Here is a 22,912-nt window from a genome sequence, read left to right as displayed (position 1 = left end):
TGAGATCAGACTGCACCTGTTTTGAAATCATTGCTTAATATATTTTAACGGAAAGCATTTTAATGCTGTTTTTTTTTTTTCATATATATATATATGTTATCCTTCTTATTTTTGTTTGTTCTTGTTTAGTTCTGGATTGATTTAGTACCATACATTGTGCAAATCACTTTGTAACCTTACTTAGATAAGTGCTATATAAATAAAGTTGTATTATTATTATTATCAATATTACAATGTACACGTGTGCAACTAGTGAGGATGACCTGGAATCTTCATGCATCGGAAACAGTGAAAACCAACAGCTGTTGAAATGAGGCTTTAGTAGCCAAGAGTATTGCTGCTAACACTTGCACATGACTAACCTCATCTTGTATATTATCTGTGATTGTGACCAAAAGAGAGAAAGCTGCACACTGACCAGTTCGTTGATCACGTCCTCGTCGCAGCGCTCCTTTAGTTTCTCCCCCAGCATCATGTTGTTCCTCTTGGGAAATAATCTGGAGCTGACAGAGCAGAATCTCTCCTGAGGGAAGCAAAGGAAAAGTTTTGACAGTTACTAACTGACAGCTGCCTGTTGCTTATGACTGGGGCTAGTTAGCTAAACTACTATACTCCACAAATCCATGCTAACCCTTTGATACACAACACGGGTCAAAAGTGACCTGGCTCAGTTGAATTAAATTCCCCATTCAGCATTCCCTGGTCATTTTGTTTTAGATCATCACAAATCTTTTTTGTTGTTGTTGTTTGTTTGTGCTTTTCCGGCTGGCTAACCATACCTAGATCAACAAAATAAAACCCAAAATATAACTATATACTAAACAGACTGATTGATATGCTTTTGATTTTTTTTTTCTTTATCGAGAGTGTTAGTATGACCCGTCGCAACCATTTCAGACTTACGGTTGAAATGGTCATAAAGATGCTGCATGAGGAACTGGATGAGGGAAATGAGGAGGCAATTCTTGGACTTGATTCTGAGTCTGAAATCTCTGATGATGAGAACCTAGACTATGTTCTACACAGGATCAAGCTGGAGCCGTGGGTGTGTCTTGGAATCCAGCTCTCCTGAATGATGAAGGCTCCTTTGATAACATTGAAAAGTCAGTACCATTGAGGAGCATTTATCTTTGAGGGAAGATTTGATGTAACAGGGGAGCCTTCTCCTAAATGAAGATGGAAGAATAAGCTATAGAAGAATAGACCAAAGTTTGAAACACCCAGCTGTGCATGAAATGACACAGATAAAGAATACAGTTCGTTTTTGACCCATGTTGTGAATAAGAAGAGATTGCCATAGCTTGTGTGTCAAAGGGCTAGTTGTGCTACCATCTAGCAACACAGGGCGCAGATACTTTACCTGGGAGCTCACGTCAATGAGGTGCCAAGAAAAAATCCGTATTAACGTAAATGAGAATGTTGACATTAAAATAAAATGGACACCATTTCCCTCGGGATTGAACGACTCCCCAGCTTCTAAACACAAACTCTGTCTCGGGCCCGTCGGTGCGCTGCGGTGTTTGGCGTCAGAGTGTTGCCAGGCAGGGGAGTCTGGTTGCTATAGGGAGCCATCTTGGAACTTTCTGAGGTCTTGGTCGTGCTTCGAAGCGCCGCACGGGGGCGCCACGCGACCGGGTGACTCACCAGAGGATCACAGAGAAATAAATCAAATGTGGTTTATTTTAAAAGTCAGACATTAATCAAATAAACAAAAAACGGGAACAGAAACACTTCTCCACTCGTATGACTGAGATAGAAATGGCGCTGATTCGATCACGCAGATCTACCGCAGGCCTGATTCCACTGATTAACATGTGTTCTCTGATTTCTCTGTTTCCTTGAAGTTGAATCCAGCAGCTCTCTCTCAGTCGGTGTCTCCTGGTTTGTTATGAGAAGAGAATCTCTCTGGCGTCCGACTCTGCCCCAAATAAAGTGCCGACGGACGCCGTGACGTCACCGCCGGAGCAGTGAACTAAAACAATAAAGCTCACTCCTCCGCCACCGACCCGCCGGAGCACCGACGACACCGCAAACGCACCGCCTCAGCGTCCACGGCGGCTACAAACGCCATCCGGGAGCTGCATTGCGTGAGAGACTGTGTGCGTGCGTGTGTGTGTGTGTCACAGCGCAGACGCTCATTTACAGTCCGGTAGAAGAAGAAGAGGAGGAGGCGGAGGTGACGAGGAAGAGGTAAGGAGCTCAGCAGCTCGTGTTTATTTAGTCCGACAGACGACCAAGGGCCACGCACAGCAGCATGTCCGCTCTGCCCGGTGAGGAGCTCGGTCCGGAGGGGAAGTGGCTCGGGGACGAGTACGAGAGGAACGGCCTGTTCGGGAACACGGCGACCCGGTTCGACGAGCCCCGCGGGGAGGCGAAGGCGCGAGGCGGCGACTCGGCGACCGACGACCCGGCGCAACAATTCCATCCCCGTCACCAGGACTACGGGACCAGGCCTCCCGTTGCTATGGAGACTGCATCCACAGGTAAAAGTCGCAATTAATGACTCATTATTGATTCGTTGTGTTTGCGTGTTGTGCGTTGTTATTGTACCGGACGCCTGTTCGGCATTTTAGGAGTGAGCACGGACACGGAGAAGCAGCGGAGTCCATTTGTCAGAGGGGTTTGGGTTCAGAGACAGAGGAGCTGTCACAACTTCTGCGTTTGGAAACACGGGAGCAAAGATGTCGGGCGAGTAACTTCCATAGGGGGACGGTAAATCACCTGCGACCACACTGGTGCTGGAGGGAAGGGCCGGGCAACAAAACAACAACAAGAAATATAGCAATGTAATGTTCATCAATAACAAAGGATCAATATTTATCCATAGATCGCAAAGTGAGGAGATTTGACACATTATTGATCTTTCCTCAGATTTGTAAAACGTTTTGCTGTTTGGCAACAGGGTCCAGAAAGAAGAGTTAAAACCTGAACCTTCACTCAGGAGGATAAATCAGTCTTCAAACTTCACAGAAATACTAATGGGACATTTACTGTGATTATTATCGACTGATCGATACGATTTTTGCCATATACGGTCCAGCGCGACTGAAGCTGATGATGTCAGACGTCTTGGTTACTTGTTTTAGCCTCAAACCATGTCATACATGACGCCATAGGGCTGGGAGATATGGCCAAACACAAATCTGAGGTAGATGCATCATATGTCATATCCTCCATCTCCTCACTGTGTGGGCACAATGCTTAAGGTTAGATCTATTGAAAATAAACCTTTGTTATATTTCTATTAATGAAACTAGAGGGGGATAATTATTTATTTTGTTTTCCCAGCTCCGGCTGATGAGATTAGAGTCTGTACTGTTGGTCCAGATGAGATGCAGTAGCCTTTTGAAACTTCGGTGGCCTATGTTGTTCACTGTTATATCTGCTGCTCCACCCCCCCCCCCCCCCCCCCCCCACCATTCGGGCCTGTATCTATTAGAAAACTTGTACTTTTGATATGATGGTGTAAGGGGATCATAAATAGATTATAGACCTAAACCCCCTGTTGCTTTCATAGCCAGCGAGTGGATTAAAAAATAACTTAATCCTGCACTTTTATCACTAGAGACACGTTTCAGCAAACAGATTTAGTTTTAGTCTTGAAGTAGGAAGCAGGGTGCATGATGTTAGATCCCTGCATCCCTGTTTTGGGGAGCTTCTGATGATGATATTACTGAATAATGGGGGGGGCATGTGTTTTTGTGGGAGTATCACGCAAACCTCAGCTTGAAGTCCGTCACACTCCTTGGCACGGCTGGGCTCATGCTGCTATTTTTAATCCTGAAGAAACAGGTCTCACTATTCGCATGGCGAGCAAAACTGGAGCCGTGCACTTTCATTCACGAATTCACTGAAATATTCATTAGACAATGTTAGAAAAAAGAAAAAGAAAAAAAAGACACCTAGTTTCCTCTCTTTGCTCGTCAGGCCTCTTTCGTTTGGCCGGAGAATGAAAACTATGAAGATAAAACACGTCTTTTTAAACACGTTAAAGCACTAGAGCATTATTGAACACACAAAATCAATGAATCGTCTGAGATGCAAATTTTGACATTAAAGCAGAAGCGAAACATCCGAAGCTTAACGTGTTGCAGTGGGGATGAAAGCCATTGAAATATTTACATAACATATGAAAACTAAGATGTATCTCCTTGAAGCAGCCTATGCATAATTATATGTGTATTAATAACTGGCTAATCAGTGTTTGCACTCTTTAGAAAAAGTAAACAAAGCACATTGTCCACCTTCACAATAGAGTCCCACACTCTAGCTCAGGCTCAGGTACACACAGACAAACACGTACACACAGACGATGTTTTGATTTCTAACGGAGGAAAGAATAGCCGCGGTTCCCACTGCGTAGCTGTGATGTAAATCCTTCTGGCAATTTTGTTCTTGGTGGGAACAGTGCAGATCTCATCACATCTTTCAGGCCAGAGTGGATGTCCTCCTCTTGACCAGACGTGTTGCAGTCTCTAACGATCTGTGTCAAACACATCCACTACCAACCCCTCCTCTCTGTAACACACTGTGCTTCTCTGCTTTCCCGGTGGAGACTCATAAAAGAAAAGTCAAAGTTTATTTTGCTGAGGTCAGAGAAAGAAGAAGTTTCGAAAGGTGAAAAACTATCCTCTCAAGACGTCTAGAATTGCCTCTCTTAAGTAATCGATATGTGCCTGTCCTAAATCTCGTTCACAACAGTAATCTACACACAGGACCCCGATAGATGCTGATTTCAGCATTATTCAATCACCACAGGGCAGAACGTAGAGCCTCTGATGAGACAACACAGTACAGTAGAGCCTCTTTTAATTCTCAGAAGTTTCCAAATCTGTGAAGACTTCAAGAGGCGAGAGAGAGAGTTGTGGAAGATGCTGCTGCGTCTGATGTGCTCTGAAAACCCCACAGTAGAGGTTGTTTTCCTCAGAGGTTGTGTAGGAGTTCTCCCTTGCTTTCTGCCGTATGTAAGAAAACAACTAAGTGCATTCTGTGCAGAAACAGTGACACCACATTATGACATCCTTCTGTTTTTTCTAACAGCTCATGATCTTTTATAACGGTCACATTATCATGTCCAGAAAAAGTCCATCAGTCACGAGCAACCTTTTCACCACAATCCAGTGCGCCGGTAGGTGGATTAGACTTGAGTCTTTCTCCATTTCAGCGCGTCATCAGCAACAAGGATGAGACAGCGATTGTCTGGCTTAGTCTTTTCCCCATCTTTCAGATAGAGAAAAGCACTTAGTGGACTCCGCTGGACTTCATAAGCAGGCGCAGTGCATTCGTGCCTTTAGCTGGTGAGAGCTCTGCTCCTGTTCCCAGGGGTGTGTGTGCGGGGGGGGGGGGGGGGGGGCAGGCTGTCGATGCTAGGTCCTTTCAGACGAGATGATAAAGATGCAAGATAATACAGTGGAGGACGAGGAGGAGGGAGAGGAGGGGGGCAGCTTAATGGCAAGAGAGGCGGGGCTGTGATGAGAAGGCCGGATAGTTCAAATGACCAGGCTGTCGGAGGGGGAAAAACTGGAAACACAAAGAACTGTCCTTCCTCCCACGATTCTTTCTGTTCATAGTCTTCCTCCCTCAAAGGCAGAGGTCCTCTGGCAGGTCCACTACCTGTCGCATCCAGCGTCTTATATAAATGCTAATGTGTCTGCTCCTCCAGAAGGTTTAGGGCCAAAGCGCTCATCTCAATGCACCTGCCTGATTTACAGTCTCATTCATCTTCATCCGTCCTTGGAACCAATTAGCTAATGTTGAAGGATAAAAGATAAAAGCTGAGCCCAAAAGGCTCCACTGCATGGGGACTGTAACTCTGCATTACTTCTATCATCATATCATTACATCATAATTTCACAATGTCCGTCTGTCCCCTTCTGTTCACCCCTGAGAACAATTAAAAAGCCTGCATGTGAAATGTGATATGTCCTGTTTCTGATCTCACTGCCTCTGTCCGGCTCTCTCGCCTGTGGGCATTTAGTAATCCCCAAGCAGACTGTTGCAAAACTGCTCATGGGATTAGAGCTACTATCAGGAAAGGCACTTACAAACAGTGTGGTTCATCTCTTGTGTAGGTTGTTATGACCTGTGCATCAACGCCTTCCTGCTTGCATCTTTACTCTTTAGGCCCAAATCCCGTCTGAACAATGAAAGTGAAAATGCCAATCTAAAGTTACACCAAATTGACAGCTTTGACCCACAGCAGACAGCGGGCAGACACTCAGTCTGGATCCTCCCACATCCTCTCCCTCTCCATTCATCCATGAAGCTCCATCTGAGCAAGAAAAACACGATCAATACAGTGGAAGACAGGTACTGTACAAACCAAAGCTCCAGAATCTGTATAAGGACAGATTAGCTTTTCTTAAAACCGTCTCAAGATTGATTTACCTTTACAAAAGCCACTGGGACAACAACATTTGTGCTGTGCGGCCTTCAGCGATTTCTTTTTAAAGAATGGTGGATACACTGATGATTCTTACCGTAATTGTATGTCCTCATTGTCTTGGATCAATGCAGCTCCGAGCAGCTGAATCCCTCAGCACAGCTGTTCTCCTATCGACCCCTGCTTGTGGTTTAGGTGTACCTCAGCTCTTGGTATATAGACCTTCTTTGTTCGCTCCATTTTCTTCTTCTTTACTGATATTAAAGTGGGATAGTTAACAACTTGTATTTGTGCATTTGTGGAACCAAGGATATTGTAATCGATGTGTAATGAACAACAACGTCATAAGCAAAGCTTTTAAAGCCAGAGACCATTACGACTATAAGTGGGTCTTCAAAGTGAGACAAAATGAAAGAGACTTATTTGAATTATTGTTAGTATCATATTGAATCCTTAGAACTTCTTTAGCAGATATCACATACATGGGGACGTTTATATAAAGCATATATATGATAATGCACTGGAATTTGTTTCAGTTTCCACGTAAAAAAGTAGCTTGCAGCTGTTTTACTTATGTTCAGGAGTCAAGCTGCTGCAAATTTCACCATAAAATACAACAAAACAAAAGTGATACATCAATGATGAAATTGCTGTTATTATTGAGCTTTATTCTTTGTGTCGTGCCAAATATTTTACTCTTTCCCCACCAGGTATTTAATAATACAGCAACTTGTGATATAAATAACCAAAGGAGAAAATAACCTTTTCAGCATAATACTTGTCTTCACACTATCTGATAAGATATTCACAAGAAATGTGTCAAATAAATTGAACATCAAATGACAAAATTAAATAAAAAATGCTCCATGTTAAGCCAAAGTATTGCACAACGAATGATTATATTCCTAAAAGAATGAAGCTACAGCTTTTTATTGAAGGTCAAAGGCACAGACGCCAGTGAAAGAGGAGGCCAGTGAGCATGTTGATGGATTGGTTTCCACAAGGTCATGGCGTGAAAGAGAACTCCTGAAAGCCAACACCACAGTAAGCTGAGTCATGGATGGTGTTGTGTGTCTGATACAGTGCTGTAGCTGCTGTATAGCTGCTGTGCAAGTCAAACTGGGATGAATGTCCTTCTCTGGGACAACATAGAGCGAAAGACATGGAGATCCTTTAAAAGTCAGTGCAGTTTGTTTTTTGTAATGGGCGCCTTTTCTGTCTCAGAATGACAGTGAGATATAACTGTTTGTGAAACTTTCTTTCTCTATCATCTAAATCAATTTTAAACCCCTTTTTATATTAATGATTTTAGTTTAGAGCATCGGCAAAGGACATTTTCCAACATATCCGTTGATTTCTTAGAAAATAATTCATGGATCTTGATGAAAAAAATCAGACATGTTAAGGGGGGGGGGGGGGGTATTTAGGAGTGAGTGCAATTTGTTTCAAATCCAAATAAAAAAACGGGATCAAGTGAATTTGAACGTGGTTTAATGAAGGGACTGTTGGGGGTTGGTGGATGTATGTGCTCTCCATTCTGGTTCACTTTATTGCACCCTGAATAGCTGCTGTGGCTCAGTTAGTGTCTACAAGGGCAAAGCGCTGCTACACTGAGAAACAACACAAGCTCTTAATTTGAAGTTGCGATTCAGTTTGCAACTTCGACTCCTTTCACATGTTTTTGTCTTCGGCCTGGCAATTAGGAGCCCATGCCTCCACACAGCACAGATTGTAAGGCTGCATTAGTTTCCAGGCCACAGTGGCTGTACAGAGGACAACAAAAGGGACTGCTCCCTTTGTAGCACATCCTCCAGGACTTATTTATTTAACTGCATCATACTTTCACTGACATGATTATGTTCTGTGCCTACATTGTGAGGGGAGAAATCCTCTGTTGTCACGTCCAATCTCATCCCAGCACAGCAAAGCGTTTGCTTCCGCCCGGTGGGGTTTATGTTTTTTTTCCCCAGCATCGGGTGCAATGCCTTATCAGCACGTACACAATTCCATCAACCTCAACAACTTTGTCAAGCATCTCAGCAGCGTCATTGTGGCTGTTAACGTCAAACACCCCGGCCTGTTAATTGATGCCTTATGCTGCGGCTGGTGAGTTTATCTGTGTTGTTGCATGGAGGGGGTGTGCTGCCAGAGAGCAACTCTGTTCACAGTTTGTAGTGGCTCTGAGTGCTTCCCACATCTGCACACTAGGTATTTGTGCAGTGAATCAGTGTTAGATTATGATGGTGTTGCCAGGGTGATGGCTGACGGGACCTAGGCGATGGTAGTACTCTAAGAGGATTATACAGCGGTTTGCTTTAGCAGCACATCAAGGGCACTCGTGTCACTGAACTGCACTTCAACAGCTGCCCATCTATGTTGCATCGGATCCATAGACTGATCCAATATATTGTTATCCTATATTGAAAATGAGTTCACCGAAAGCTCAAGAGCATTTTGGGCCTTGCTTGTCCTCCATGTCACGTCACCCCTCCTCCTGTGTCCCAGTCAGCCGTGCTGTGATTGTACTGCAGTATGATGTATTGTTAATGACTGAGGGTGCAGCAGGAAGGACAGCAGGAGGAAAGGGTGGTGGGACCTTCTAGAGGAAGCGAAGGGAGGGACGGGACGTCCTGACCTGTTGGATGTTCTGTCACTCTGCATCCTCCAGAGCTAACCCCCAGGCTGCTATTTTAAAATCTCACCCCATATCCAGTCCAGCAGCTGGACATGAACTATTTATAGCAGCACCACTGCCCGGGGAGAAGCTGGGAAGGAGAAAAGGAGCAGGAGCTCAGACTGTGGAAGTGTGAATTCGGATTTGTACACAGCACAACAGATATGTCAACATCAGATATCAGACAGCTTGTGTTTGTGTGTGGGTGTTATAGTTTTTTTTTTCATGGAAGATCTTGAAGAGGTTTTTTAGTTGAAAGGATGAAAAGACTTCTGACCTGATGGTTTAAAATAACTGTCCTATCACAGCATCTTCCTGTTTTGCAAGTCATGTGTAATGTGAGCAGCTTTACTGTGTCTCTGCAGCACAAACAAATAATTCAGTGAGATGTGGAGTGATATTTCATAGCAGCGGACATACACAGAGTTTTAGTTCTCAAATGTTTTTTTAAAACGCCATTTACACTGTAATTGTTATTATTATTATTTTAGTTTTGTATGTGTGTGAGTGCCAGCATGCAGTTAACACGCAGTGTTATAAAATATTTATAATATGTATCATTGCACAGTTTTGTTAGCCTAGCCTAGCTGAGCTTAACCCATTTAGAGTTTACAACAGCTTGTACATAAACCATATTCTTCATATGTTAAATGTTGCATGTGAATTGTCAGGGGAGATGCCGGATTACTGATGTGACTGCAGGCAGCTCTTTGCCTGCCTGATTCAGAACAGACTCTGGTTGTGGCACTATGAATTTTTCGGGGTTTGAACAATCCTCCTTTGTCCCACAGCGGATACAAGTACCCTCTGTTACTGCTGCCTCACTGATCTGCACAGCCAGGCACCCAGCCTGTCTGTGCTGCGCTCAGTGCCACAGCCCCTCACCCTGGCAGCAGCGCCAGCTCAGACATCGCCTTGTTTACACAAATGTTTTCATTAATCAAACTGCTCAGGCACAGGCTGATCTGATCTGATCGTGTGACGCAGGGTGCTGCCATCGTCTTTTGTGCTTATTCTCACCAAGTGTCACATGTTTCCCTCTTTGCAGATGACCCCATGTCTGGCCTGTTCAGGAAGCCTATGAACGATGACGGCGATGTCTACACGTCCCTGCTGTCCAATCAGAGCATCGTGTCGAGCCGGGAGTCCTCTTACCTGTCAGAAGATTTGAAGCCCTCCAAGTCCTCCACAGGCTCCTCTGCCCTGAATGACTTCTCCAGTGACACCTACAGCTTCAGCTCCAACACCAAGATGACCTCTGACCTGGTTGATGACTTTCCAAATTCTCTGATGGGCTCCGATAAGACGGAATCCTACAACTACATGGACATCAGCCACGGAGATGAGCGCCATGAGCAGCACCAGGTGCCTCCGCACAGCCTGGTGGACACAAGCCTGCCTGGCCGTGACTTGCTGGGAAGCTACATGGACAACTACCCAGGAGGAGATGAGGATGAAGAGGATGAAGAGGATGAAGAGGAAGAGGGTAAACTAGGTCCGGCGCTGGGCTCTCAATCTTTCCCGTACGTGGAGGAGCACTCTGATGAAGAGCTGTCAGATTACCGCTCCTACCGTAACCTAGGCGGCACCCCCCAAACAGCCAGCCCAGTGAAGATCACCCTGACCGAGTCCCAGCCTCCGGCCGAGCCACAGCAGCGTCCTCCTGCAGTCAGTGTGTCCGAGCGTGAAAACGTCCTGAGTGTGGGCTTGCAGGGGGTTCCCACTGTTACACTATCAGAGCCTGAGGACGAGAGCCCTGCTTCCACTCCCAATGCTTCACCAACACGTAGGCATAGCACGCACAGGCACAGGCACACGCACACGCACACACGCACACACACACACACACACACACACAGACCTTACTGACATTATCTTCTTGCATTGATTTCCTGATTTCCTTACTATAACCTTAACCACGGCTACTACTTACGTAAACTACCCTAGTCTTAACCTAAACCTTAACCCATCACATGTCTTAAAAAGGTAATGATACTAGAGACTTGCTTTTTGTAGAACACAGGGAAGACAAGTCCCCATAATTTGACTATCAAAGCAGATGGAGTTCCAGAGGGCATGAGTAATACCTTGACTTGTCCACACACACGCATGCACGCACACACACACACACACACATAATGCCCTGTCATGCGGTCAGATATAGAAGCAGGAGTTATGTTTGAAATCCTCAGAAATGACAGTTATACCAAAATTACTAACTCTAACTCACTACAATGGCTGACATAAGCCACCATGTGCTAAAAGTTATACAGAATATAAACTGAAACAAAGCGAAGTGAGCGAAGATTATTTTTACTCCTGATGAAGTCAACTTTATTAGTAGGAGGATGGTTGTGTTAATTCTAGACATATGTCTGGATTTGTAATGTGATTGAATACTAACAGCCACTTTTCTCCGCCGTTCTCTTTGAACAGAAAAAGAATTCTCTTCCCATGACATGTTCAAGGCTGACGCAGTGAAGCCTGCAGCTTCCAAAAGCAGCCCCGGCATAAAGGCTGGCAACAGGGAGCCCGATGGCAGCAGTGCAGAGTCTGGAGACTCAGAGATCGAGCTGGTGTCTGAGGAGCCTCCCAAGGCCAGTGGTAACCCATTTGCCCAGCCACCTAAAAGCAAGGGTGCTTTCAGCCAGCCTAACAACCCCTTTGACAATCCCCCGGTCGCCAAGGGGGGTTTCGGCCTGGCAGGCAACCACGCTCCTCCCACAGCCTACAGCATTCTGAGAGAGGAGAGAGAGGCAGAGCTCGACAGTGACCTCTTCATCGAGTCTGCGTCAGAGGAGAGCCCAAAGAGAGAGCAGGGCATCAGTGGCCCCAAACAGGGTGTGACCCCTGCCTCTCCCCTAGTTCCCAGCACTGTCCCTCCCCACAGCGCCGCTGAGGCCGTGCCAGCAGAGTCCCTGGTCACAGAAAAGGTCAAGACCCAAATGAAATCAGATGAGGATCGCTCCAGCAAGCCCAAGCCCCCAACTGCCGCTGTACCCCCAGAGGTGCGACTGGAGAAGCCCGTTCAGGACGACATGCACAAGCGCACCACTGAAGGGAAAGAAGACCAAGAAAAACCTGGGGCATCAGTGTTTCCAGTTCGTTTTAACAAACAAAAAGGTTAGTTCTATAAATCTTATCACCCTCTTTCCCCCAGAACGCTTTTCTAAGGGATACATAGTTATTTTTAGGCCAAAAATATATGAAAAAACATTGCTACTGCATTTTTGTAAAAACATCAGGGCATCAGAAATCATGTCTGTGATCTCTTCATAGTTGCAGCGGTGTCATCTCTGCTTATCGGCAGCCATCTTGAGTTGTGGTTTCCCAGAATTAGTGTGGTCAGTTTAAGGAGCAGGTAGCATTGTGTCTGCCGATGTGTCATCATCCCCAAGTGGAAAAGGTACCGCATGTGTATTTGTGTTTGAAACCTGACCCATCAGAAAAAACATTATCAAGAGATTATTGACAGCAAATTACTAACGTGCTACTTGTGTTATTTCCTGCATGGGATCTACCTGCATGTTGTGCTGTTGTGTTGACAAGGCTGGGAAAGTTGAAAGGATTGCTAAGTGAGCGAGAGAGAGCCAGAGAGAGAGGGGAGGATATTCCACTGCTGAGTGTTTACGTGGAGGGTGGGAAGTGCTTGTGTTGGGCCTTCCTGAGGTCTGCTTCCCCCTGGTGGTATGTTACAAAAAAAAAGAAATTGGATTGAGGATGCATTGATTCACATGTTTGGCAAATCAAGATGTGTGAGACCCAACAGCTAATCTGTCCAACCCAAACATTACTTTCTGCTTTTAATGGAAACAGCACAAACTATCAAATTGCCGTTTTTTGTCAGGAAAGCTTGTTCAGCTTCTGGAGAGCATCTGACGTCTTACATCACTTGTTATCATTCTGTAATTAGATAAAACAGATTAGCCGTCAGCAGGAGTTAATGCACACGATGCTGCCATAGGTATTTTAGCTTCTGTTGTCTGTTCTCTCTGACCTTGTAAACAGTGGGTTTACATAATCTCATGAATTTAGAATTGGGACACGCTCTTACATAGGGGATATGAAGGCTATATCGTATTATTATTATACAGAAACACAGGTTGTAAAGAAATGACACGTTCATACATGTTGTTTACATTGGTTCCTCTGTGGTGTATGTCCCCCAACACTTGCTATTGATGCACCCTGGTCAGTTTCAGTTATAAATGTAAACTGAACAGTTATTCAAGCTGTCATGATTTATCATGTAACCTCTTGTTTTGTTTACGTGTGAGAAGGTTCTCGAAATGCCAAAAAGCAGGTCACGTGTACTCTTTCTTCACCACTAGATGGCGCAGGGCACCTTTGTCATTGTGGTTCCAATTGAACACTGGCATATATTGTTTTCCACTGCCTGTGCACTTCCATGCCAGTTGCCATAGAAACAGCGATGGGGAGCATGTTCAGTATGGTTCAGGGAGATGTTTTTCTGTCCTCATGGTGGGTTTTGGCATTTCGGCCTGTGAAGTCTGCGCCGAGCAGAAGGTGTGAGGTGTGGCAGTCTGTGGGGGGGCAGACGGACTGAACAATGACGTTATGCCCCCCCCCCCAATCTAAACAGGAATTATATCCGGCTCAGTGCTGACACCACAGTGACTGTGCTCTTTCCTTTTTGCCATTAGCTTCTGAGCATCCTTCATCACTCTTGTCTTTTTTCACTGCCCCATTTTCATCAAAAATATATATTCTAGGGGGTAAACCATAAAGCACAAACACATCCAGGAGGCACTAAATGAGCAGCATTGTGCTGTAATGCATTGTGTCTCTCCACATGAATTATTAAAGCCCCGGCACTTTGCCTTGTCATTTACCCGTGGTCATAGTGGAAATTGCTATTTGAATCTCTGGCTACAACCTTGCATCTAAAACATAAAAATAATTTCAAAAACAACAGAGCTGGATGCTTGCCATACTTCTCAGTAGCAGCATGGTCTCAAGTCAGGCAACGTTCAGCCTCCAGAAAACACAGCTATGGAAACATGATGTCAGACTTTTTAAAGATGCTATTATGTCAAGCGTTTATAGCCTGTATTACTCAATACACCAAATACTCTAACAAGCTGCACAGAACGTCAGCACAGCACGTTAGATTATATATGACAATGCATCCTCCTGCTTTGATGTCTCATCACAGCATGTGTGGGACAACCCTCCCACCACTTGGACCCCCACTATCCCCAGTCATGTCTGAGGCTCTGTTAGGTCTGTTATTGTGAAAGTTAGTGGACCTTCCCTTTCATGAAAAAAGCTTATCCTCCGACAATCACCCCCCACCCTCTGATTCCCCCCCTAGGCTCAATCATTGCACGGATGGTTTGCTGCAGCGGGGACTGTGGTGTGGTGTTTACGTTCTGACTCCCCATCCTCCTCCCCCAGCACACACACACACACACACACACGCACACAGACATATACGCACTTTCTCCCCCCATCCGCCTCTTTCTGTTCCAACCAGCGACGCTCCACAGCATCAGTCTGCCTGCTCCGCGTGCCGGCAGCACCTTGGAAACCTTTTTTCTCCCTCCCTCCCTCCCGCTCTGTCATCTCATCCTCTCTCCCGCGTCCCTTTTTCGACCATTCATGCCTATCTGGGATGAGTGAGTGAGTCGGTGCTACAGGGAGAGGGACACGAAGAAGAACACGGAGACCACAGACAGACAGACAAGAGAGAGCAGGGACATAAGCGATCACCAGCATGCAGGCCACGGCAGACGTGACCAAGAAGGAGTGCTCCTGGAGCAGCTGGAGGGGCCAGGGTACTGACGTGTTTACTGTGTTGATCTCACTCATCTATCGTCTGTGTGTGTGTTGTGGCTGTGAGAGATGCACCGTTATCTATCCTGCATGTGGGTTACATGTTCATGAAACTATTACGTTTGTTGTCTTGTGTGTGTGTGTTTTCTTCATTTTTTATGTAATTGTAATTGTCAAGTCAGCAGTGTGTACCTGCTCCTCCTATCACATAGACACGCCCTTATGACAGATCCTTTCTGCTGCATGTTAGAGGTTAGAGACGCTGGGGCTGTTTGGGAAAATGAGCTCATTCACACCAGCTTGCTGAGAGCCCTCTGTTTTGGCTGCATGTTAACACGGACACCAGTGTTGCGGACTAAGGCATGTCATTGTTATCGCCTAAATATCACATTTGCTGCCGAGCTGATTTTATATGGCGTATGCTCTGCTTTTGTGTAGTGAGGCAGTCGCAGCATCCGGGCGGCACTGACACTCTCTCTCCATGGTAACCTGGGCACACCCATTCTGATTACATCAGCCCAATCTCCTCGGCTCCCATAGCACCTTCTGGAGACTGGGCCGCGAGAAGAGTATCCTCCGTCTGTGTGTTTCTAGGACACTGAGGGCTTCGGCGAAGTGGACAAGAGAGAAAATGGCGTCCCTTCCTCCACACTGGTTGTGGTTTATTAGCCGTCTTCTTCAGTGTGAAGCAGGAAAAGTGGGATCGATTGGTCCATTTATTGTGTCCCAGCAGAGACTGTGTATCTCAGCAGTCACTGATAATGATTAATAACAAACCAAGTTTTGTCATCAGTTCACTGATTCATTATCCATTTCCTCTGGCCTAAGACTATGTAATGTGATGCTTTATCTGTCCATGACATTAGGAACGCATCATTTTAAGCTGAGACAGGACAGGGCCGGATGACAATGGGCACATTCACTCATTGCACTTTTTTCTACACCACCCTGAAGCTGTAGGCATTTTTGTTTAGTCATTCTCATTGCACATGCACAGAACTGACTCACTGCCAAATACCTCAGGAGTTATCAACAACAGGGCAGAGATGTCCAGAAATAAGGCATGCTTGTAATCACATTTTTAGGAATCAGTATGTCACATAGCATCTCTATGCTCTTCTCTGCAGTGTGTTCATCAATTAAGTGAAGTTCTAAATCAGTAGAATGATGTCATAGTGTCACAAGCATCACAGATAATTAGATAAATATTATTTGGCCGCTGCAAAACTCGTCTAGTCAGAAGTTTATAGATTTCAGGGGATGTTTCATTGTGATGTGGCAGAATCAAACTTTGTAATTGTTCATAGAGCTGTATTTATACTCACTCTTAAAGATTATGATGCATTTTTACAACTAGTAAAATTGTTTTTGTTACTAGCTCCATTCACTGCTTTTCAGATTTTGTATTTTCTGATATATACAGTATCTGTTTGGAAAATCTGGCAATCATTCATGCCTTAATAGCAAAGGAGAAACTCACATCATTTAAAAAAATTAAAACCATACCTGTAATTATAAATTATACATTTGAATCCACGATGAAGCGGAAATGAGCAAGTTTCATTTATTTAGTGTGAATCCCAGCTTTTAAAGTCTTGGTGCATGTTTGCTCACTGTGACGGCTGGTTTGAGGCCACATGGACGTCTGCAGTGATTTAATGAGGTCAGGCTAAACTAGTTTCACTACAGAAAAGTAGGAGGGGGAATCATATCATTGTCACTGGAGTTGATCGTTTGCTCTGGATCTCGCTCGGGGGTGTTCATGCTGAATGTCATAGAAGAACAATCCGTATTCGGACCTGCTCTGTATGTGCTGATTGTGTTCAGGATGTGTTTGTGTCCTGATTCTATCTATGATGTTGAGCAAATTACCAATGTCAATTTGCGTTTTGTATATTTGGTGCCTTATTACAAATGTCAACCCTATGGTCATGTACTTAAAAAAAATTGGCAGCTTAAACAGTCACAAATCTGATTACAACTTCATCACAATTTAAGTTTGTGATCTACTACAATCAGTGATTGTTTTTTATCCCTTTATTTATCACTCTTTTCCCATGTGTTGAGTCAGACGTGATAACAGACCGGTCTTGTGTCCAGCCTGCATTTGTCCTTTTGTGCTCCACAATAAAGGGAGTGGCTGTCTTCATGTGTGTAGAGAGACATTATGTGTGTCTGATTCCCCAGATTGAGCAAAATGAATCTCACCATTCCCAAAGGAAACACTCTTCAACCCCCCTCATCCCTCCCTCCCTCCTCCTCTTCTTCTTCTTCTTTTGTCGGCCCATCCCTTCCTCCATCTCCCAGCAAGCGATGGGGAGAAAATGGAGCATGGTAACTATGGTAACTGCATCAGGCAGGTGCTAGGCTGAGCCTTGCCACCAAAGCGTTTTGATGGAGCAGGAAAACATGGCTACAGTCTGTTCCTTTTTTTTCAAACGTGGTTTCACACTGGTGCACTGCTGCAGTTAAATGATGGAGACGTTAAACAATAGGAATACACTGGTTTTGATTTTTCTACTTTGATGCAGTTGTATTTTAGTCGCTGCTTGGTAGTCTGTCTAAAAGCCTGAGCATAAAAGGGCTCAGGGAGAGAAAGAGAAGACTGTTTGTATGTATGGTGGTGCGTGTGTGCGCGCGTGTGTGTGTGTGTGTGTGTGTGTGTGTGTGTGTGTGTGTGTGTGTGTGTGTGTGTTGGATTGCAATGTGGTTCTTTGGCAGCCGCACCCCACAGACATCCCCCCCCCCCTGCCTCCCTCCTCCCCTTGTGCTGATTTGCTGGCGTGGCTCTGGCCCTTCCCCTCCCGTGCAGGGGGGACTCCCCCTCCACTGCTCTCCTTTTGTCCGTGGATAAAGCAGCTGCTTCTTTCCCTGTTCAGCCATGGGATCCGCAGGTCAGTACACGCTTCCACTGCACTAGCTCCAGCTTTTCAGGCTGCGTGCAGTCTGTGCAGCACCTCACCAGGGCCTAGCCGCTGCTGCTGGCCGACACCTGTCCGTCTGTCTGTCTGTCTCCAGCAGGGTTGTCTGTGTGGCTGATGTTACTGCTGCTGTGTGTGCTACCTGTTTGACTCCGAGTGTGTGTGTGTGTGTGTGTGTGTGTGTGTGTGTGTGCGCGTGTGTGTGAGCATCTCCATTCAAACCAGCTGCCACATGAACAGTTTGTTGGCTTCTGTGGGGAGGGGTGCATGTGCAGCAGCAAAGACACATGGATCCAGTTTCTGAATGAGTAGCGTGTTTGATTTAAAGGGCATCGGAGGAAGATATGTACTGTGTGTCATTATGGTTACTGGTAAAAAACAAAAGAGATTATACATAATTTTATATATTATACTGTAATGTAACATTAATGAGATCGTCTCAGCCACAAAGACTCTTCTTTGGCCACCGGGGTTTAACCTCCCTTTTTGGCATCCACAGATGCCTTTTAGTGGAGAGTAAAGATGGCCGTCATCACTATGCTGCTCAGAGCTCCACGGCTAAAATTAGAGCAGGCAGGCAGGCAGACAGCTTTGAGAGGAAGAGTAAGTCCCCCAGGAGACTTCTCTCTCCTTCACTGCCACAAAACTTTACATTAACGTACCAGTTTCTGCTCGGCTCCCCTGCCTGACATGATGGATTTCTGGGGTGTCGGCGGCAACAGATGATGGTAAACCCTAGAAGAGTGGTGCAGTGGGGTTGGGGGGGTAGGCAGGTGGCTCAGCAGAGGGGATACAAGCATTTCCGTCAGTTCTCATGGAAACAGGCCCCTTGTTTCTAGCGGACACAGACGACTGCCAGTGGAGGACCATGTCGGCCACTGGAGTTGTAATGGTACACTGGGCTAATCCTCAGTTATCGCTCCTGTGTCATCTATGGAAGTGGCTTAGAATTACAGGCCCCACCACGCACAGAAGACATGTGAGAATAGGACAGTGGTGCAGCGAGATATACAAGTGCCTGCAGGGGATGTATATTCCAGCTGCTCGGAGGAATCTTGCTTCACAGCGTTGTTGAGACTCTGCTCTGATCCATGGTCAGTCTGCATCGATCACGACCACAGAGCTGCTCGTCTGACCAGGTCACATCGAACCGTTATCTGTGACCTGCTGATAGTTCCTCTATTTCTACTGCTACCTTCACAGAGGCCGAGGTCAATCATTAATCCACTTGTGTAAGCAGCCAGTCGTACCAGCAGTTTAACGTGCCTGTGGGTATGCGCAGTATGTTTGTATACGCATGTGACCAGAGCAGGTGCCACTGATGATAAGCACACGTCAGATGTAAATTTGAGGGAGTCGCTCGACACATGTATAAATACGAAGAGTGAACGACACTCAGTCACTCGGGACACCTTCACGCCACCGCACAGCTCCACCGCTCCACCGGACCTAATGAAAAGCTAGGTTAGGAAGCTGGGTTAGGAGAGGATCACGTGACAGCCGCAGATCTCGGAGGACTTTGGGTTGTGAACAGCTTCCAGTTATTTGACCCAAATGTGTGGTGTGTAGCACGCAGCAGCAGTCTAATCCACAGCCATGGATGCCTTGGCCTGCGTGTCGGCCTGCAAGAGGTCATGGTCAGTGAGTTTGTGGGTCCTAACCTTGTCCCTGTTCTGTTCCCCCCCCCCCCCTCCTCAGCTATTGACCTGCTCTACTGGAGGAATGTGAAGCAGTCCGGGGCCGTGTTCAGCAGCGTGCTCCTGCTCCTCTTCTCCCTGACCCAGTTCAGCGTGGTCAGCGTCGGGGCCTACTTAGCACTGGCTGCCCTCTCCGCCACCGTCAGCTTCAGGATCTACAAGTCTGTGCTGCAGGCCGTGCAGAAGACCGATGAGGGGCATCCTTTCAAGTAAGGGAAAGAGTCTAATTTACGGATCTCATTGAAGTGTCCGCATGTGCAGAATATCAGTGTTTTCTGTCTTTGTTGCTCGTTCACAGAGGCTACCTGGAGATCGAGATCGCTCTATCCCAGGACCAGATCAGTAAATATGCCGACAAAATCCTGCTCTACACCAACACCTGCATGAAGGAGCTCCGCAGGCTGTTCCTCGTGCAAGATCTGGTCGACTCCTTGAAGGTTCGTGTCACATCCCAAAACCATCTGGTGACATGAATATCTTAAAAGCTGCATTATTATATAAAACACATTGCGTCTGTGTTTCAGTTTGCTGTTCTGATGTGGCTGCTGACCTACGTGGGAGCTCTCTTCAACGGCCTGACTCTGCTCATCCTAGGTGAGGTCATCTCGACTCAAACTTATCTACAACAAACTTCCCAACATTCACACACACCTTCCTGCATTTGAGCCATTTTGACTTGTTTGTGTCAGAAGCTCAAAAAACTTAAAAACACAATACACAATACACACAACAGAGCTGTGTTTCCAGCATGTGTGAGCTGAATGAGAGGAAGCTTATCACTGTGCCACAACCACATTTAAATATTTGACATGTTTACTTTTCCAGTTTACCTAAGATAAGTGCAGGGGTTGAGGGATCCGCTGACACAAATGTGTTCTTGTTTGAACAATTTCCCACATGTCGGTCAGAATAGTTAAACATGACTCTCTCCCTGTGGCTCTGCAGCTGTGGTCTCCATGTTCACCATGCCGGTGGTCTATGAGAAACACCAGGTAGGAATCTCCAGGAGCTTTGTGATTTGCCAAAGTTGACCCCACGCTTTGGAAAATGTTGCCCAGTATTCTCACCCTTCTTTTTTCTCCTTCTGCTTTCAGGCACAGATTGATCAGTATGTGGGACTAATACGGACCCAGGTCAACTCTGTGGTGGGAAAGTGAGTGTTTGTCTTTTTGTTCAAGATAAAAAGTCAACTAATAGTGAACGAAGCCATTTTCACAGATTTGTCAAGAATCTGAAGTGTCTCTGCATCTTAAAGTTGCAGCACCGATCACTCCCATATTAGTGCTGCTGAAGTTCACTAGTGCAAAGAAATTAACTCTTGAGATGTTGACCATACTTTCCGCGTTCTGGTACACGCCCACAGTTCCAATCGAACCAAAATGTGGTGACTCGAAATAAGGCTGTTTTTCAATTGCAATGTAAACCAATAGGACTCCCATCACGACAAAGCATAGCGGCGATATCTCTCCGAGAGTTAGCCCCCAATTTTGTGTCCTTATTATTTCCAGAGTTGTCTTGTACAAATGTGGGTACCGGCCGATCTCCTCACACAAATCAACACTCTTCAAAACAAGCATCTATGTTCTTATTCTCTTCAATGCAACTAAACCAAGTGGCGCCGACAACTGGACTGAAGAGCGTCTTGTGAAACAATGTCATGTACCTGGAGCATCCACCAAGCATCTGTGCAGTCACAGATTTTTGGCTGCACGCATAGAGGTCCATGCTAACGAAATGAGCATCCGCGCTTCATAAAACTGCTCTTGTGCCATTGTGAGTCACGTCACAGCATTCAAGTTAAATCAAAGATGCTGCACATTTAAATGAGACATCTTATGCCTTTTCCTGTTTTTCTTTCCCCTAGTACTGATATATCGGATAGACTTTTTTTTTGTGAAAGTAAAAGATCTGCAAAGTTAAAAAGCAAACCGTGAAGAGAGCTCCTCTCGCTCTTCAAACAGCTCATCAATGGTCAGGCTAACATGTCCTCATCATCCTGAGGTCACAATATAACAAAACCTACATTTGCATAACGCACAGCTATCGGCTCAGGCACACTCCCAAAACGAAGCAAGGTTTAAAGCGAGAAGAGACGAACATTCCCTAAACGAGCTGGAAACGGCTGACCAATCACAACAGAGCGAGCCAGCCAGCCAATCAAAACAGACAGGGCTTTATTGGGAGGGTGGGCTTCAAGAGACAGGAGCTCAAACCAAGCGTTTCAGACAGAGGCTGAAAGAGGAGCGGCAGCAATGGACAGTGGGAAGAAAGAGCATTAGAGCATGAAATCATTTTCAGTGTAAAACAAAAATTTGAAATAAAATGTCTCCTTAACAGGATTCTCACGCTGGAGTAGCTCTGTGTCTGAGGAGTCAGCTGATGACAAAACATCTCTCTTCAGTCTTTGTCCTGACCACTGCTGTGACTTAGACAATTTTAGTACTTTACAGACTCCCATAGAAAGCATCAAGGGCTTTGCTCCCTGAAAGAAATGAAGTAGAGTAAGCACAACTTAATCTAGAGTAAATATCTCGCCTGGCACTTGGTTTAAAGTTTGTTTTTCCTGCACAGGATCCAGGCAAAGATCCCCGGGGCCAAGAGGAAGGAGGAGTAGGCCCGTCTGTCTGTCTCGCCGAGAAGCTGACAGCCCGGTCCAGCTCGAGAGTCAGGCAGCTCGCTCACCGTTGAAGAGCCTGGTCGTCACCTGTGGGGCGTAGTGCTGTGTCATCTTGGTGTTCTCTAAAAGCATCCACTGGAGAAGCCGTCACCCTGTCTATAGCAGTCTACACACTAACACGCAAAGTCACACACACATGATCTTGTTTCTAGGTAGACAGGTACACAACCTCGAAAAACAAAAAAAAGTAACTGACTTTTTGTGTTGCTTATTAGAACGTGCATGAAGTTGAGCCCTTGGGTAAATAATATTTGATATCTTTTTGTGCAGTTTTTCAATGACGCTACGTTTTTTGCTCTGCAGTGCTTACCACCATCTGTACGGTTTGGCACAAAAAGCTAAATGCCCACAGGCGCGCTTTGCTGCTGATGTTAAATACAGCTTCATGTTTCTGAGCTAGCACTTGGGGCTTCTCTCGGTATACGTCGATATATATAAATATCAAAAATGATTTCCTTTTTGGTGTTTCCAAGCACAAGATAATTTAACAGTAAGCGTCTTAGATGTGGTTATTGTAGGATTTTTGCTTTTGTATAACCATAAGGAACACCACCCACACACCCATGTTTTAGGTACTGTTGTGCAACTACTATGAAGACAAGGAATATCTGGTGATATTTAGCTTGTTTGAATAACTGTCCAACTTTGTACTATGTTCAAATATACTCTGTAGTTCTCTAGACCCCGGACTCTTTAACTATTTGCACTTACAGTATGTATTTAATTACAAGAATAAGGATAATAAATGTACCTTGATGTATAACA

The 22,912-nt window shown here is 45.5% G+C and overlaps 2 protein-coding genes across 5 annotated transcripts in view; one reads left to right on the top strand and one right to left on the bottom strand.

Moving 5' to 3' along the window:
- Positions 1-2,071, bottom strand: part of lrrc9 (leucine rich repeat containing 9) — a 19,345-nt gene extending 17,274 nt beyond the window's left edge. The window contains exons 1-3 of the mRNA XM_062397505.1: positions 1,992-2,071; positions 1,489-1,657; positions 419-523 (exon numbers count right to left, since the gene is read on the bottom strand). Coding sequence (XP_062253489.1) covers positions 419-523; positions 1,489-1,657; positions 1,992-2,071 — 354 coding nt within the window. The remainder of the gene's footprint in view (positions 1-418; positions 524-1,488; positions 1,658-1,991) is intronic.
- On the top strand, positions 2,019-22,912 carry rtn1a (reticulon 1a). 4 transcript variants are annotated; one of them, XM_062397006.1, is made up of 9 exons: positions 2,019-2,483; positions 10,105-10,842; positions 11,493-12,179; positions 19,472-19,679; positions 19,769-19,907; positions 19,995-20,064; positions 20,416-20,462; positions 20,565-20,623; positions 22,042-22,912. In XM_062397006.1, exons 1-9 carry the CDS (start codon positions 2,255-2,257, stop codon positions 22,082-22,084), a joined length of 2,220 nt encoding a protein of 739 aa, XP_062252990.1. In that variant the 5' UTR covers positions 2,019-2,254; the 3' UTR covers positions 22,085-22,912. The 4 variants fall into 4 exon arrangements, with proteins under 4 accessions (XP_062252990.1, XP_062252992.1, XP_062252993.1 ...); XM_062397008.1 differs by lacking the exons at positions 2,019-2,483; positions 10,105-10,842; positions 11,493-12,179 and adding an exon at positions 14,601-14,854; XM_062397009.1 differs by lacking the exons at positions 2,019-2,483; positions 10,105-10,842; positions 11,493-12,179 and adding an exon at positions 17,591-17,746.

Source organism: Platichthys flesus, chromosome 10 (genome assembly GCF_949316205.1).
Source record: "Platichthys flesus chromosome 10, fPlaFle2.1, whole genome shotgun sequence".
NCBI classification, from domain to species: Eukaryota; Metazoa; Chordata; class Actinopteri; order Pleuronectiformes; family Pleuronectidae; genus Platichthys; species Platichthys flesus.
The sequence above is the reverse complement of the archived record's forward strand: the minus strand, read 5'-3'. Positions and strand labels throughout refer to the sequence as shown.